General features: G+C 49.7%; 1 protein-coding gene across 5 annotated transcripts in view; it reads left to right on the top strand.

Moving 5' to 3' along the window:
* The window catches only part of Mad1l1 (MAD1 mitotic arrest deficient 1-like 1), a 312,920-nt gene that overhangs the window by 114,564 nt on the left and 179,902 nt on the right, over nt 1-18,454 (top strand). For all 5 annotated transcript variants that reach the window (NR_152617.1, NM_001359025.1, NM_010752.3 and 2 more), the window contains one exon: nt 12,987-13,131. Coding sequence is in view for 3 of the 5 variants with exons in the window: in NM_001359025.1 (NP_001345954.1) it covers nt 12,987-13,131 (145 nt within the window). In the remaining 2 variants the exon portion in view is untranslated. The remainder of the gene's footprint in view (nt 1-12,986; nt 13,132-18,454) is intronic.

Here is an 18,454-nt window from a genome sequence, read left to right as displayed (position 1 = left end):
ATTAATCAAGTGACAGCATTTAAGCCCGGATGGATCTGCCCCTCAGTGGTCCCTGTGCTGAGACGGGTGATTGACAGGGGCAGATGATGCTTCTTGCCCAGGGGAGACGAAAGGACCAAGGAAGTTGCCTCACCCAACTAGTTATTGACTTTGGGCTTCAGGCCAAGGACAGGGAAATCAATGGGAGAATAAACACTAGAATGGGTTTTATTAATCAGGCGCCACCGAGGCAGGTGCAGGGATGATACTGGAGCCCAGGGGTCGATTGGCAGCATGTCTGGTGTGGGCGCTCAGGCCATGCTGACTAGCAGGCCGCTATCGACCACGCTACACCAGGAACCTCAGCATCAGAACTGCTAATTGGACTGCCTGGTGATTCCAAAGAGAGAGGGAGACATTGCTGAGATTACTCTGTTTTATCTCCTAAATGCTCGTCCGACTTGACTCAGTCTCAATTAAGCTCACATCCAGCTCTGCCCCTCAGGGCTCTTCTCTCCTGTAGTGAGACCTGTGTCCCTTTACTTGTCCTTAGACATGGCCATGGAGGTGTAGCCTCAGTTCTATGCTTTGAATGACCTCCAGTAGCTAAAGTCACTTTAGTGTTGACAGGCACTCCAGTCTGGCTCTCCTGGACACTCTCACCTCCTATGTTATGCATATATACACTGATGTGCTCAGTAGGTACTCACTCATTCATACATATTCTTATACATACTAGCCCATGACCTATCTCCTTCCTCCTTTATACATTGACATTTACAGTTTTCTGTCAGTATACTAAAGTAACCGAGGCAGCTAACTATATTACAAAGTTTATTTGGCTCAGTTCTGGAGATTGCAACACATAATTGGCAGCTCCATGGCTTTGAGTCTCTGGTGATGGCATGTGTCATTGGGTGAAGCAAGACCATTTATGCCACAAGCCAGAAAGTAGAGAGAGAAAGAGAGAGAGAGAGCAGAGTGTTAAAATCCCCTGTGACTGTGTGTTCCTTAGAGATCTCCTGACGCTTACCAGGCTACTTCCTAAAGGACTGTCCATACTGCTCATGACCCAGGACAACCCATGTGTCCTTGATGACAGGCCATTTCTCGGCCATGGCAGGATTCAGTGCTTCCTCACCTTCCCATGGATGTCCTGTGTTGAGCGACTCAGTGAGTGTGATCTCCTAGGGCTTCCCGTGGTAACTGGAGGGGTGCTCCAAGGAGGGAGGGAATGAAGAAGGGGGTCCAACAGTGCCTGCATAGGAACAGTCTAGCCAGCCTCCCTTCCCGGCTGCTGTTCTGTCACTCATGATAGCTCCAGTCATCTCTAAACTTCTGGTCTCTCTCTCTCTCTCCTTCCCTCTCAGACTGAGGTTTCTCCCATCCCCTCGCATCTAATTTCTAAGAGTCTAAGCCCAGAGAAGAAGCTAGGTTGTATTTCAGAAGTATTTGGATGGGAGAGAGTATGGGAGTCAGCCTGAGAGTGATGTCCCTCTGAAAGTACTATGACCCAGTGAGCATCTCTGTGTCTGTCACTGGAACATGGGATGAAGACACTGCCCTCCTTAGGAGGGTGCTGCTCCTCCATGTGCTTACACTTTTGACTGATGCAGTGCTTCTCCGTGTAGCCCTGCCTGCCTTAGAACTCTCTGTGTAGAGGAGTTTGGCTGGCCCCAGTCTCACAGAGATCTGCCTGCTTCTGTCTCCCCAGGGCTGCATTAAAGATGTGCACCACCACCACCACCACCACCACCACCACCACCACCACCACCACCATCACCACCACCACCACCACCACCACCACCACCACCACCATCACCACCACCACCACCTGGCATGCTGGTTTTCTTATAAGGACATAGGGGGATTGAGGGTGATCTATCACAGCTGTCTGTCTTACCTTTATTTCTATCATTCATCTATGTACCTGTGTACCTATTATTTATGTTTCTGTCATGTATCCATCTGCTTATATATGATCTACTTCTCTCTATATATTTTTGCAGTGCTGGGGATAGTCTCAGAGCCTGTGTATGCCAGACTGCATCGAGGTGTGCTGCACCCCCAGTCTGCAGTGGATATTTTGCTTGGTTAGAATTCTTGCATATGAAGGAACTGTAATGGGGTCAGGCCAGCAGAACTTCTGATGGTGTTAGTGCATACCGGCTAGCCAAGCAGGAATGAGTTGGGTCATCAGTGGGTCAGTGTGTGAATGTATCTGTGTTTTATTCTCTTACTTGAGTTTCAAAAGAGAACTTTTCATGTAGGCTGGTGGTCAGTAGCCCTTCTCTGTGAAGGGCATGGAAGGTAAATGTGTTTGCTTGTCAGCCCACACATGTGCCATTAGAAAACAACCACAGAACAGTCAGTGCTGGGTTTGGCTGTGGTCCACCAGACTGTTTGCAAAGGGAGGGAAGGCTGTTTGCTGACGTTTAGGCTATAGGGAAGAGCAGGGGTTTTGGCTGAGATCTGGCCTAGCTCTGCCACAGTTGTGACTCTCCTAAGGGTCACGGTACCCAACTCTTATTCTCCATACATGTTAAGGCTAAAGTGACACGTGTTAGAGTGCCCCTTGTCACCTGACACACAGCTGTGTCAGCAATAGCTTCCTCACCTGCCTTTTAAAATATTGTTTTATTTTATTTTAATTACTTGTCTCTGTGGGTGTATAAGTGATGAATAAGTACAGGTGCCCATGGAGGCTAGAGGATAGTAGTGGAGAGCAGTGAAGGCCAGAGGGGGGCAGCGGAGGCCAGAGGGGGGCAGTGGAGGCCAGAGGAGGGCAGTGGAGGCCAGGAGAGGGCAGCGGAGGCCAGAGAAGGGCAGTGGAGGCCAGAGGAGGGCAGTGGAGGGCAGAGGAGGGCAGCGGAGGCCAGAGGAGGCCAGAGGAGGGCAGCGGAGGCCAGGGGAGGGCAGCGGAGGCCAGAGGAGAGCATGGAGGCCAGAGGAGAGAAGAGGAGGGCAGTGGAGGGCAGTGGAGGGCAGGGGAGACAGTGAGTGTGTCTTCTGGAAAGTTACAGGTAGCTGTGAGCAGTCTATCAGGGAACTTTAGGTTAACCCCTGCTTAGCCATTTCTAACATCTGTTCTTTTATATAGCCTGTTTCAGTGCCATAGAGAGTACCATTGACCTTTGAGTAAATAGCCAAGAGCTGTGCTTTGTAGCCATATCTTCTGTCTGAATTATCTGTTTACACCTTTTATCCCAAAAGTTGGGTGGAGGGCTTGCAAGGGGAGCTCTGCAAGGCTTGGATGGGTGATCTGCCCTCTGGTGTCTACATCTTCAGCAGAGACTCAGTGAGCGGCCTGTGGTAACCCATCAGTCAAATTGGATTATTCTTTATGGTTGGGGAGCAAATTGAAATTGTGAGAGGTGATTTTCCTTCTCACATTTCAAGGCCAGATAAGAATATTTACTTGTGGCCTCTGTGTATCTGGAAATGCAAATTGAATTTGGTGATTGGAATTGATGTGATGTGAGGAACGGCACTCATCAGAGTCAGTGTATGCCCAATGACTAGAGACCAGAAGGCTTCCTCACCAACCTCCTCAGCTGGGCCTTTGGTTGGTAACTTTTTAATCTCTGCTTTCCCTATTCTCTGGTTGTCTATACAGTTTGGCAGTTCTTTTGATTTTGGGATGTGTGTGCATGTGTGAGTGGGCACCAGAAAAATGTGCAATAATAATTGTAGGTTTTAAGAAATGGAATTGATGGTAGAAATACAGACAGCTATGTGCAATGCTGAGCTCTTAACAAGGGTGCTGGGGAAATGGGCTCCTTCTGAGTTTGTATCAGGCTGCCCCACTGCAGGACCCAGTGCACAGCTGCCACTTGCCTCCTCCTGTATTTGGGATCCTTACCTCTCCTACAGATTCCAGAACTACCTCATGGCTCAGGCTAGACATACCGACATAACCTCCTGAGGTTTGCTCCACATCTGACTGCCCTTAGGGTCCATTGCAAACCTCCTAAGGGTGTGCCAGGAGCATCCTTTCACCAGCAGAGCCTTGCCCTTTGGTAAGGACACGGGGACAGTGTGGAGCATCCTAGCTCTGCCTGCAGACTCAGTAATATAGGTATGGCCACCTCGCCTTGATGCTGGTAGCACTTGTGAGTGCTATGTGCTCAGTGCTGGTGCCTTTGCTGTCTGTGGTGGAAGTTGTTTAGAAATTAAATACCTTCCTAGGGGGTAGCTGGGAATAGACAACAGTGGCCACCTAGGATGTGACATCCACAGGGATGCAGAGCTTATGTCTTACCACATCTCTGGCTGGCGTGTGTGAGGGGAGTGGGGATGGATCTGTCTAACCTGGACTTCTCCCATCTTCTGTTGAATATGTAGCTCTCTGTTGGCTGTTTTTTCCCTGAAGGCCACACCTACCAGAAATAAGCCTGAATCACCCAGAGTCTGGTTGTCAGTCATACTGACTGCCTTGGAAGGTCCTCCTGAGTGGTGACTTAGCCTGTTGTGAGATTCCTGCCAAACAGCCTTCCTACCTAGGGTGGCCCTGAGCACAAGGTTTCTAGGCACTTTCCTTCTGTTTCTTTGTCTTTTGTAAAGTCCCACCTCCTTCTCTTCCATGTCTGCTCACAGGGGGCGTCTTATCAGAGGAGGCTACCTAGCACACTGTTCCTCTTCTGTGTGTCTGTATCTTGGTCTAAGAAATCCTGTCACTTTCAAAGCTCTATTGGCAGACCCTTCCCCAACTCCCTGTCTTACTGTCTGAGAGCATCTGACATCATGATGGTCACTGGAAAAAACGCTCACTGACCACTACAATCTGACTCCCTGTGGCTTTGTTAGGGCTTGCCCTAATTACATGGGTGAGTATTTCCTGGGTTTAGGGATAGGGCCCGGTGCAGACTATAGGGCTAATTTATTGGCCTGTCATCTATTTACTTATCATTTATTGTCCCTGTCATCTATTTCTGGGGCCATAACTCTGTCTCTGGAAGGTCCCTGTTAATTCTTCACTCACTGGACAAGCAGATTTCTGTAATTTTCTTTCAGTTTTTAGAGACTCCCTGGTGGGCTGGGAGGAAGCATGGACATGCTGACCCCTTCTTGCCCAGTGCACATGGTGTAGGGACTGAAGGTGACTGCTCAGATGCCTCCGGTTTGGGGATCCACATTTTGCACATTTCCTCTTAACATAGAGGTAGCGATTGGGAACCTATAGGCACCTGGTGGCTTAGTTCCTGACCTGAGATGTTTTAGGTCAGTGCTGCAGGCTATGCCAGGCATTGTGCCCAGCAGCCAGGAGGGGCAAGCATCTTCTAGTTTTCCTGGTGCACACACAGTGGCTTCGCAGAGGTGACTCAGCGGCTTAGGTCTGCATTGACTCATCCGCAAACTTCAAGGTTGGAAATCATTTGTGTTAGCAGGTTTTGATCTGTGTTCCTCAGCCCTCCAAGGATAAAGAGGTGCTGTAGGTTTGAAGAAAAATTTACTAATTTTTTTTTAGCTTCATGAAAGAGATGAATTACAAAAAATTCACCGTGTACATGGAAATTCCATTATAATCTGTAGGAGACGACCGCTATTGGTACGCGTCAGACTGCTTTGGGCTGTCACCACAAAGGCTCTGAAGTGTCTGTGTGACACCTCTCCTCAAGTGTTACTGAATTGGGGTTCTATTGGTGTGTTTGGGCTTGTCACAGTTGTGCTCTAGTTAGGGCTCCTAATTTGCAAGCTTGTCTTTCCTCAGGGGCCTGCAGCCAGGTGGCTGAGGTTGCAGTGCTGGCAGATGTGCGAGTGAGGAGGGGCTGTCTTTCTGCTTGGCATCTGCTCCTGAGAGTCTCCTCTAATGTCCCTCACCTCATCACAAGTGCCCTCCCCTCCCTGGCCAGGCTCCTCCCAACACTGGCATGTTGGTGATTAGGGCTTCACACTGATCCTCAGTTCTCACAGAGATGTCACCTACTTCAGAAATGCCCTTGGCCATGGAGCCCTAGATGTCCTAGAGCTAGCTCTGTAGTCCAGGCTGGCCTCAAACTCACAGAGATCTGCCTGCCTCTGCCTTTGGGGAATTAACAGCATGTGCCTTCATGCCAGCTTTATATTTTATTGCTTAGACAAGATATCATGTAGCTCAGGCCCACCTTGAATTTGCTACATAGCCAAGAATGATCTTGAATTCTGATCTTCTGTCTCTACCTCCTAAGTGCTAGGATCACGGGTGTATACTACTACACCTGTTTATGCAGTGCCAGGGAACTGCAGGCTAGGCGAGCGAGCATTCTGTCAATGGTGCTGCAGCACCAGCCCTCAGAGGTTTTCAGTGTTTTGTTTTTTAATTTATTTTTTTTTCATTAGGTATTTTCTTCATTTACATTTCAAATGCTATCCGGAAAGTCCCCTATACCCTCCCCCCCCCACCCCCCTACCCACCCACTCCCACTTCTTGGCCCTGGTGTTCCCCTGTACTGAGGCATATAAAGTTTGCAAGACCAAGGGGCCTCTCTTCCCAATGATGGCCGTCTAGGCCATCTTCTGCTACATATTGTTTTGGTTTTAAACATAGAACCTGGGCTTGGCCATGACCGTAGAGACACATGAACACACTGTCTCTGCACCACCTGGCGCTCCAGCACTGGTTTCTATGTGGTGTGGTGAATGCCCTGCAGAACTCACACTTGTGGGGGTTTTGGTTTTCGTTTTTTCCTTCCAGACAGAGTTTCTCTGTGTAATATCCCCCATCCCTGGCTATCCCAGAACTTGCTTTGTAGACCAGGCTGGCTTTAAACTCACAGAGATCCGCCTGCTCTTGCCTCGCAAGCACTGGGATGAAAGGCGTGTGACACCACTGCCCAGCTGTACTTGTGATTTTGAATGAGCGACTTTATTAAGTATATAACAAGTGACTGGACAAGTGACAGATACATGACCCATCCCTAGGGAACAAACATGTAGTTGGGTGTGCACACCGTCCAGCAGACACCACAGCTGGCAGTTTCCATTGAGTTTTCTCTTCCTGGCTGACCTTTGGCTTCTCTTTCTCACTGAAGGCATTTTTATATCACAGGATAAACACTGGTAACCTCTGTTGGCAATGGTTCCAGCCATTTCAATAGTATGACATTTTTACTCTTAGACTGTTTAGCTGTCACAAAGTTAGGTGGGCCAGCGCAGACAAGAGGCCTCAGAGGATACTCATAGACAGACATGCCTGGTCTGACATGGAGCAGGAGGACTCAGTCAGTTGTTAGAGCCAGCTTCTCAATGAGCTCTACAGCATGCGACAACTCACTGTATATGGACACACCGTGACTTGGCCGCGGCTTCTTTCTCGGATGGGCACCGAGCTCTTCCTTAGAGCTGCTCTATGGTAGCACAGTGTTTGGGACCCCACAGCATCTGTTGATACAGGTATGCTTTCTTGCTGCATGAGTGTGGGTGCTGGGCTCAAACTGGGGAAGGCAGGCCTCAGGGCTGGAAATGCTAGGTCAGACAAGGAAGAGCTGGAAGGAGCATTCATTGTCTTGGAGAAGTTTGTTAAAATGTCTCCTGCCGCTTTGCAGTATCTCTTGGCCAGGCCTGGTTCCTTGAAAGTGTATATTCTTAGTCCTGTGTTTCTGATGAAGCTAACATGAAAGTGAGCGGCAGTGTCCCGCCACATCCAAAGATGGCTTTCAAAGGCCTGAACTCATTCTCTCAGCAGATGCTGCCTCAGAAAGGCAGCGATCGATAAACACGCTCAGCTTCTCCTTGAAGCACCAAGAGCTTCGCTCTGAAGCCCCAGAGGTTCGTGGAAATGCCGCTGCCCTCAGAGTTCAGCACGCTGTGGAGCAAGAACTTTAATTTTTTATGAGCTTTCTCTTCTCTTCCTTGGAAGAAAGGCTGGAGTTGAATGGAGAGAACCTCCCTGGGGGCCAGGGGGGAGGACAAGAGAGAGAGACAACAACCCCAAGAGATGATGGGGATCCGTGTTAGAATGAAGTTGCTCAAATTCTTCCAGCTGTTGAGGCTCTCATAGGGCCTGTAGACCCAGTAGGAGAAGTCCCCATTTCAATTTGAGATCCATGTTAACTTGATGGTTCCTGTATCTCTGCATCCTGTGTGCCTGGTTGTCTAGGCCTATCTGGTAGGTGAGACTTGAGAAGCCTGGCCGAGAGTGTTGAGAGCCTCTTTTGGACATGGTACTGCGGCCCTGTTTTAGGTGGTGCTTTATCTATCTGCAGGCCCTTGTCCCCTCCATGGGATGCCCCCACCTCCTTTGGAGCTTGCCAGTCTGTTTCCTCCATGGAACTCCTGGATGGAGAATACCCACCTGTTCCCACACAGCTTCCCATTTCTAAGCAGGACCCAGGATTTCTAGAGCTTTGCCCCTTCACTACTGTCTGGCTTCTGCTCACATCTGTAGTCCAAGGCCCATCTAGACAGCTTTTGTGTCCCCTCTCTCTTCCTCCTGAGGTTTTTTCCTTCTTGTTCCCGTTCCTTTGTTCTTCACTGCCTCCTGGCAAAGGACTCTGAGTCTCCTAGCCAACTCCTATTTCCACACAGTGTGAGTGAGTGTGCCCTGGATATAAGAGTGTTTAGCCTTTCATCCCCTAAGTGTCCCACACATCTATCTTCTCTTGTGCCTGTGGGGAAGAGTCCCTTCAGGATCTTAGGGATCTAACCCAAGATACCAAATTCTCTTCTTTTACTTCATGCTTTCTGCCTCACCATGGACTAAATCATTCCTTTCTTCACTGTTTTTTTTTGTTTTTGTTTTTTCCTTTGCCATGGCCAGTTAGGCAGCAGTACCTCAGCTCTGGAGAGCTTGGACCTGTAGTCCATGTTTGCCATACCAGCTGACATCTAGTTAGCCTGCTGCAGGTACCAGAGGATGTGCAGGACCCTGTGCTTGCCTGGCTCACCTGCAGGCTTCCCATCTGCTTCCTTCCACACACCCTTCCTCCTGCACACCATCTACTCAGGTCTGTGATGTCTATTGTACTTAAAATACCAGCCCCTGCAGGCAACCCCACCCAGTGCTTTCTCCTCACTCAGAGACCAGTATGTATCCTGAAATCTCAGAAGGTATTTGCTGCGGCCTGTTTGCTTTATGTGAGCTGTTCCTTCCCCTGCAGTCACCTGGTTGGTGATTTATGCCTGTTTTGCAGCCAGGAGGAACTCAGCCTGTTGATCATTGTGCTCAGGGCTTCACTGAAGCTCTGCAAATGATGCTCCGGAGCGCCCTCTCTCTGCTTTGCTCTGAACTGCAATTTATAGTCTAACCTTGTCCTGTTGGAAACCTGGGAACCTATTCTGTCTGGGAACTGACCTTGGGATCTGCTGTGGCCTGCAATCCTGCCTGTTGTCTGGCATCTTCTATAGACCAGGCATTCCTCGATATCTGCTTCTGGCCTCCACAGTGGATGAAATGTGTTTTGTTCTTAAGCGAGAGGATGGGGGGGCTGGTGAGATGGCTCAGTGGGTAAGAGCACCCGACTGCTCTTCCGAAGGTCCAGAGTTCAAATCCCAGCAACCACATGGTGGCTCACAACCATCCTTAACAAGATCTGACTCCTCTTCTGGTGTGTCTGAAGACAGCTACAGTGTACTTACATATAATAAATAAATAAATCTTTTAAAAAAAGAGAGAGAGAGAGGATGGGGACTGAGAAGATGACTCACCGAGTAAAACACCTGCTACACAAGCATTTGGACCTAAATTCAGGTCTCCATAACCCTCATAGAGCTGGGCACAGTGCTGTGTTTCTATTAGACAGAGGCAGGCAGATTTCAGGGGCTCACTTGCTAGCTAGCCTGGTCAAAACACTGAGCCACAGGTTCAGTGAGAGGCCCTGTCTCAAAAGATAAAATGAATAAAGTGGAGAGATTGAGAAGGCATTCTGACATGGATCTCTGGCCTGCACTGGTGAGCACAGACAGTCCATATGAAGGAGAGGAGCGTGTAAGAATGAGTGATTGATGTAGACCAGGGGTAGTGCCTATCTAGCAAGCACAAGTCCTTGCATTAGATACCTAATATTCCTGAGGGGACTCTTTTTTTCTTGGGAAGGGATAAAAAGTTTTCTTTATAATCTGAAATATTATAACTCAGGCCTCCTAGATACCCTTAAGACTCCACCCTCTCCTGTGGTGCCATAGCACAAGCATCTCCCTCCGTCTGCCGTATGTGTAGCATTCCACATTGTTACCTAGGTGCAAGGCTGGCCTGTGTACCTGTGGCACTGCCTTCCTTAGGTAGCAGAGCCTAGCTTCAGAGTGAAGGTTGGGTAGCTGGCTTAGGCCAAGTGGTGATTTCCTGCTATCCAGTCTTGCTGCCTGGTTCTGTTCCGCTGAGCCCTGGTCTTCAGTATCCCAGCAAAGTGGCTGTTATGGCATGGCCTTGGGCTTGTTTGCATCTGGGCCAGGTGGATAGGGTAAGGGGAATGCTGCCTCTAAATTCCACTCTTGGGTTTGGCAGTCTTCCTGCAAGGCTCTCCTGAACTCCCTGCTGAGGACAGTTTATCTGAGTGATCCCAAACCCCCAATCCCACCCTGCGTGTATGTGTCACCTGAGAAGCTGCCTTGCCATGTCTGTCTCTCTGTACTTGGTTCGTAAGTAGCAGAGCAAATGCTGCCATTCTAATTAAATTACCCACTTTGGAGCAGTGATTTAAGGTGCTTGTGAACCTCCCCACCTGAATTCAACGATTCAAGAGTCGATTTCACAGTTCTTGATTATTAAATTGGTCTATGAATAGTTTTCAATTGAACTGGAACTCAAAATAGCCACTTTCTATGTCTGTTTCCCGTGAATATTTGCTCTTGCCTGATATTTGGGGTTGTGATGCACCTAGGGTGCAACTGGCAGTCAGCTGCTTCTCAGTGGGGCCAAGGGACAGTGCAAGACACCCTGAGATTACAGGATTGAAGCCCACCACTGTCCCTGATGTCACAAGGTTGGCTCTGTTTTCTGTGGTCATGCTGGTGGCCAGAGCAGGGTTCCCTGTGACACTTCACAGGACTAGGAGTATCGCAGTCCCCTGCTGAAGCATCATAAATGTTTGACTCTCATTCACTTTCAAATTACACTTTAGCTGTTTAAATGATTTTACTGAGTTATAATTTACAAAACCCTGTATTCACTCAGATGTGAAATAGACATATTTGCAGGGGTGTCTGCCTGACAAAAGTGTTATCTGCCACCCTTGTGAATTCAGATTTTCTTGAAATTGTGTAATCAAAGCAAACAAAAATAATTGGATGCAGAAGTAATCTGAGCTGCAGGTGTCTCTTGCAGGCCCCGCCCCAGATTGTACATTTTCAAAGTAGCTTCAGTGTTCTGGTCATGGTTACTTTGCCTGATGCCCTGCTTGTGTGTGTGTGTGTGTGTGTCTGTGTCTGCCTGCCTGCCTGTCTGTCTGTCTGTCTGTGCATGATTGGCCTGAGACATAATCAAGTAGTCTAGAGAGCTGGCCAACAAGTTTGCAGGATCTGTCTGCCTATCTCTGCTTCATATCTTTCTTAACATCACTGGGCTTACAGGTATGTCCTGCCATGCCCAGCTTATTGATCTGTGATCCAGCTGAGGATCCAAACTCAGATGTACATGTTTGAAAGGCAAATGCTTTATCCACTGAACTGTCTCCCTAGCCCCATGCCTCGGTTTGCGAGAGCTTTTGGCATCTCCTCTGGGAAGAGGTCTGTGACTGACAGTGCACACTCTGTGCTCCTGCAGTGGCCATCTTGGTTGGGGGGTTGGTCGGCCCTTCCCCCGCTGCTCCTATCATCTGACCTGTTTCTTTCTGCTGCTATGGCCCAGTGCACGTGTGACAGGGCACCCTGTGGGTATTTGATGAGATCCTTGCCCTTGCTTTTTGTGCTTTGCCAGGTTCTCTGTAAGACCAGTGACAACAGAGGCTGCACTGGGCCTAGAGGGCTGTCACTGTGGGACTAGAGGGGTGGTAGCAAGGGTACTTTCTGATGGTCTTTGCTCAGCCTGGGAGTGACCAGTGGCCCTTAGAAGCCTTAGTCCAGAGGTCTGGGCCTCTGATGTTGGCAGAGACAATTGATTAAATTGTGAAGTTGTTGGAATGTCATAGGGAAGGAAGTAGCCAAACCAAAGAGGCCACAGGGACGCAGTAGGAAAGCAGATATTGTAAAGGGAAGCCAGGCTTGGTGGCACAACCTGTAACCCTGTATTTTGGGGGAATACTCAAATAGGAGATTAAAAGCTCAGGTTCAGCTCTGGAGGCTTAGTGAGATCCTGTCTTAAAGTATAAAATAAGAAGAGGGCTTGGAATGTAGCTTAGTGGCAGAGCACTTATTTAAGACTGTTCCAGTGAGGGTCTGGGAGTGTGGCTCAGTGGTAGAGCACCTGCCTAGCAGGTGAGGGGCTGGGGGCGTGGTTCAGTGGGAGAGTCCCTGCCTAGAATCTCCAGAGAGAGGCTGACAGCCCTCCCTGCTCAGTGACAGAGGTCTTGATTAGTATGCCTGAGGCTTTGGCTTTAATCCTTTATACTGCAAAAACACATCCATACATGTATAAATAGGGAAAGGGAAAGTAGAGGAGGTCAGATGCCATTGTCTGGGTATGTTCTGACATCTGTTATCACATGGCAGGCCTAGTACCCAGTGTGAGCCAGGACTTTCTCCTTCAGAAACTCTGCAGGCCCAGTGCTTGCTGCGGGGGCTGTTCTCCACACCCGCCCTGTGCTGCACATCTGTGCAGACTGTGACTCACATGGGAAGTGCTTGCGCTGGCAATTTAGCTCATTCAGAAGTGCCGTCTTGAAGCGCCTGTGGCTGACAATCTTTCCCATTGTGTGTGGAGTTGCGCTTCCCTCCCCCTCGCACCGTGTTCTGGGATCACCCTGGGTGTCTTTGAAATCCAGAACCTCCTGAAAGGCACTAAGTAGCTATTCAGGAGCGAGGAAACGGACGAGGTATTTGCACGTGCAGCTCTATTTTAGGATGCCCCTATGGGATACACAGTGGGGAGTGTGGCCTTAGTTATGGGGGATGGTCATGCCAGGCCTCATGGATCTACCATCTTCCCTTCCCTGCAGTGCCCGGGGTCTGGAGAAGGTCCAGCAGCAGCTCCAGGATGAGGTCCGGCAGGCCAATGCACAGCTGCTGGAGGAGCGGAAAAAGAGGGAGACACATGAGGCACTTGCCCGAAGGCTCCAGAAGCGCAATGCATTGCTGACCAAGGTACAGTTCACCCAGTGTGACTGAGCTCACCCATGCCCACACAGCCATGCCCATACCGCCTGGCCTTTCCTCTCTGGTTGCTCATCTTTCTGCAGACCTCTGTGAAGCTGCATGTGCTTGCCTGTGGTCCATAGCTTTACGTCTCCAGTGGGTATCCCACCTACCCTGGACCCCAGGCCGGGCCCAGTGCTGGCTCTTCCTAGCTGCAGGCTGCAGCAGAACAGTTCAGTTAGGCTGTGTGCTCTAGGTCCACACTTGAGAACACACTTTCGAATGGCAGAAGGAGCCATCCAGAGCCCGGAGCTAAAGTATACAACCATATTTTAGGAGACTGAGGCAGGAAGGGGGGTGGTGAATTGAAGACCAGTCTGGGCTCTGTACCTTGACTCTCTCAAAGCACAAGACCAAAACCAGTCTCCCAGACTCACTTTCTCTGCATGTCTTGACCTGGACTGGTGCAGCACCTCAAGGGAGTGTTTCCTGTAAGCTGGTCTTCTTAGTGGTGGCCAGCCTTCTTGCCCTGTGCTGCTAGCATGAGCAGAGGAAGCAGGAGTGGGTTTCATCCCAGCATGATGTAAGGATGGCCACCTGTGTACAGAACTAATGGTGTGGGTCCTCACAGTGATGTGTATCTCATGGACTTTGAGAACCTAAGAAAGGACCAGCTGCATCTGTCCCCAGGTACATGAAGATCTAGCATTTGTGTTGGCCTCACACACTTCTTCCCAGGGCTGGGGCAGGGCTGGGCCCTCTTTTCAGCCTTCAGGGTCCCTGAAGGTAGCCCAGGAAAAGAAGTGGCTAGATTGTCTTCTCATAGCAGCTTAGTTCCAGCCTTACACCTTGGCCTAGAAGATGCTCAGCGTATTGGCATAGTTATTTTCCTGCCCAGCGCCTGTCAGTGTTAAGCCTATGTGATGGGAATATGTGGTCATGGCCCTCAGACTTGACAGTGCAGTGGACAAGAGCAGAGCGCTCAGCCATACACTCAACCAGCCCTGACAAAGACAAACACTGCTGTGCGCACTGACACGGGAGGAGCTGTCGGAGGTGAGACTTAAGCAAAGACCCAGAGGATTTACTGTTTACCGGAGCAGTGAAGAGAGCTGTCCCCATCCCCACAGAGATATGGTTCAGGGAAGAAGGCTGTCACAGAGCTGCTGTTGATGCCAACATTGCAGGTGCATGCGGGGCAGGAGGTGGCGGATGTCCTGGTCTGCGGGCCCATGGGCAGCTCACTGTAGTGCTAGTGCAGGATATTCCTGTGTGGTGTGAGGAGACAGTTGGCCATGGGAAAGCAGAGTGTGGTGGGAAGGGGATCTACTTGAGAGACGTCCTTAGTGGGCGAAGTGCTTGTGTCCCTTGACTTACTGTGTGATGAAGAGAGAGAGGTCGGTGCTGAGAATGGAACTGCTCCCTGTGACCTCAGAACCGTTGCTCAGAGGGATAGTCCTGCTGCTCCAAGCACTGCTGAGGCATTAGCACACCAGCCGTCTGAAGCCCAAGGAGGCTCTGCAGTGCAGGCCCAGGAGGCGAAGCTGCCTGTGTATGGGTGGGGGACATGGAGTTAGCACCTGCCCTTTTCCTGCTTCTAGCCAGCCTGTCTTGCTTCCACTGTCCTGCTTCCAGCCTCTGGACTTCTGTACCCTTTCCTGGCTCCTTGGAGAAAGTGCTCTAGGGGCCACAGCTGTCTCATCTACTTTGTGGAGAAATCAATGATCTGATCTGGGTATGTGTCTGTAGTGTGCCCACATATGTACACCCACATGCTCTGGGTGTTTCTTGTCGACTGGGTTCCATAACATTTCCATATGTGTATGCCCATGTGGTTGGGACATTTTTTGTTGGCTATGTTTGTCCCGTGGCTGCTGTGGCTGCTGTAGCTGCTGTATTATCACCAGAGCTGCTGTGAACTTGGTGGCTCTTTAGGCTTGGTTTCAGGCTTGGGTGACAGGATTGCTGTCAATGGTGCTGATGCACTGTGACCTTTGTTGAGCTCCCATGGTTCCCCGAACAGATGCTGTGAGGCTTGTGCCTAGTGTGTTATGTGGGCACCTCTGTCCTTGACATTTCCACCTGGTGCTCCCAAGTCAGGAAATTTCCACTCTCCTCCCTGAACATGGAACTCCCAACGGCTCTCTGTCCACAGTGGCCTCACCCTGACCCATGCTGCACTCTTGGCCTCACTCTGAGTCAGTGGGAAGGTAGCTATTGATTGCCCGACACTGACTGATTATCTATACTAGCTGTCCCTCTGAGAGATTCAATGGATCAATACCCATTGCCTTCCCAGCCCTGGGTCTGGGATGTAGGGATTTGACTTGCTAGCCAGCCAGAATGATGAAACTATTCATTAGGCTCGTCTGGTGAGGCACCAAGGGTGTTGCCTGATTTCACAGGCATGGTATAATGTCCTCTGTGTTACCTACCCGTTAAACACCTGGCTGGGGGGTATCTTGGACTCCAGCCTGGCTTACTGTAGTGGGGGAGTGTCCCGTCTTCACTGTCTCAATGGAAGTTGCTGTTAGACCTCAATCTCTAGGTCTGCTCACTTCTGCCTGACCTTGCCTCTGTGCACCTCCAGCCCAGCCTCCTGAGGGGATGATGTGGGTCCTGTCCAACACCCATCTGCACAGCCTGGAACCAGCTGTGCTGCTCTTTCTTGGCATCCCCTCCAAGGGCCTCTGCCTGCTTCACATTCCAGTTCAGTGCTTGGCATGCGCAATTTTGTCTCGAGACTTTTATTAAGCAGCTCCAGTCTAAGGAGTTAATTGTTACTGATAGCTAAGAGTATAATTACCTTGGTAAAATATCATGACTATTTTAAGCAATTGAAAATTGGCTTCTGGCACTGGGTGAACACAAACCATTTTCCTATTTGAGGCATGCTATTTCCAGTATGCACTAATATTCTATACCATAGTTGCAGAATCATATTTATAGAATGTAAGCAAGATTTTATTTTTATTTTTTTAATGAAAGAAAACCTTCCACTTCCCCTATTTGGTCATCCAAGGTCCCCAGGGTAGCAGTCACTAGGGACACACATTCTAGAAAGCAGGCCTGGAAAGAGGTGGGTTGCTGGGCCCTTGGTGGTCAGTCCCATCTCAGTTAGATGGCAGCTGCAGAGGTCACTTGATTGTCATGGTGATGTCCTGCCTTAGGGCCCCTCAAATTGTTTCCATGTGTTTGTATATGTATTGCACATGTAAATTCTTGTTCATGTGGATGTGCATGTAGAGGCCAGAGATCAACCTTACTGTCTTTCCTCAGGTACCACCCACCTTGGTTTTATATGTACATACATACGTGTGTTTGTGTGTGTGTGTGTTACATTTATATGTGTGTGCAAATTAGAAAACAACTTCTAGGAATTGGTTCTCTCCTCCCATGTGGGGGAGTCAAACAGAGTGTCAGACTGGGCTGCAGAGTGCTGTGAGACCTTGTCTCTGAGACAGAGTCTCCCATTTGCCTGGAGCTTACCAAATAAGCTTGACTTAGTGTGGAGTCCCAGGGATTCTCCTGCCTCAGCCTCCCCAAACATGAACCACTGCACATGGCTTTATAAATGTGGATTCTTGGATTCTAACTTGGGTCTTCGTGCCTGTAAAGCAGGCACTTTACCAGCTGAGCCCTCTCCACAGTCTGGACTTTGGACTGTGGATAGTGAGTGTTCTTTGCCTGCTCTGCCTGTGTTGTTGTGAGCAGGTTCCTGTAGTAAGTCCCTTGGAGGTGACAGCTGCCTGTCTTTTTTTTTTTGTTTGTTTGTTTGTTTTTTTCAAGACAGAGTTTCTCTGTATAGCCCGGCTGTCCTGGAACTCACTTTGTAGACCAGGCTGGCCTTGAACTCAGAAATCCACCTGCCTCTGCCTCCGGAGTGCTGGGATTAAAGGCGTGCGCCGCCACGCCCGGCTCAGCTGTCTGTCTTTTGTGCTTGCTGGGAGACTCAGCTGTTCCCTTTTGTGAAATATCCTTTAAATCAAGACTCTTCATAGCTTCCTACTGTCTCAGGGTCTCTGCTGTGGTACTGTGGCCTTAAGTGCCACCCATAACAGTGGAGCTAATGTGGCATCAATGCCTAGAAGCAAGTGGCAGACTTGTCCATAGTGCCTCCCTTTTTGAGTACTTGCATGGTACGAGCTGCTGGCAGACAGGAGGGATTCTGTGCTCCCTCTGTGGAGGGCAGACACCATATCTCAGGTCAGCCCCAAAGGCTGGGGGGATTCCCTCCATTCCTCACTCAAAGGGATTGTGCCTTGACCCTCCTGTGTGTGAGAGCTGGAGATCACATGTACTTGTGGGTTCTTCTGGCCCTGGAAGGACTGTGGGCAGGGAATGGGCATCATGCCCAAGGGTCTTGTCTCGGTGAAGGTGAGGAGAGGTATGGTGCCGGGGCAGAGGCTCATACAGCCCATCTTGCTGAATATTTGCCTTGGAGTGGCTTGGTTTTCTTCCTGCTGGAATGCTGTCACGAGGTCAAATGTGCTCCCATAGACAGTAGAGGGAAGCAGTGTCCGCTTAAACTCTCGTTTATTGGACATGTAGCCAACATTGCCATTTTCCTCCTTGGAGAGCTCCATAGCAGGTACAATGTCTCCTCTGTCCAGCGCTGATGGGACGCTGTCTGCAGATGATGCCATGCCAGTAGGAGGCTCCCTGGGTGACCATCCCTGTCCTAGTCACCTCTGGAGGGTGGGAGTAGAACCAGGCGGGGCTCCTCTGCCCTGCCCTTACACCCTTTGCTTTATGGCATGTGCTTGTGAAGAACCTTCTAGAGGCAGAGGGGCTGTGAAGTGGCTGGGCGCTTCCATGGGTGAAACAGAATCAGAGCTCTGTGGGTTGCTTCTCCCTAGCTAACAAGTGTAGGGAAATCCTCAGTAGGGCTCTGTAGGCTTACTGTGTATGTGTTCATTGTTCAGCTTCCGTGTGTGTGTGTGTGTGTGTGTGTGTGTGTGTGTGTGTGTGTGTGTGTGTATTTTACTGGTCCAGTGTCTGTGGCTTCTTGTGTTGCAACATTGTGCTTTGAAGGTCTGTTCTCATTGACAGAGCTCATTCACTGGCCACTTCTGTGATTAGGGGTGAAAATCCCACTATGTACCCATCCATTTTCCTCTGGGCACACCTTTGGCCTTTCCCACGGTCTTAGTCAGGGCTTCTATTCCTGCACAAACATCATGACAAAGAAGCAAGTTGGCGAGGAAAGGGTTTATTCAGCTTACACTTTCCACATTGCTGTTCATCACCAAAGGAGGTCAGGACTGGAACTCAGGCAGGGCAGGAAGCAGGAGCTGATGCAGAGGCCATGGAGGGATGTTACTTACTGGCT

Source organism: Mus musculus, chromosome 5 (genome assembly GCF_000001635.26).
Source record: "Mus musculus strain C57BL/6J chromosome 5, GRCm38.p6 C57BL/6J".
NCBI lineage: Eukaryota > Metazoa > Chordata > Mammalia > Rodentia > Muridae > Mus > Mus musculus.
The sequence above is the reverse complement of the archived record's forward strand: the minus strand, read 5'-3'. Positions and strand labels throughout refer to the sequence as shown.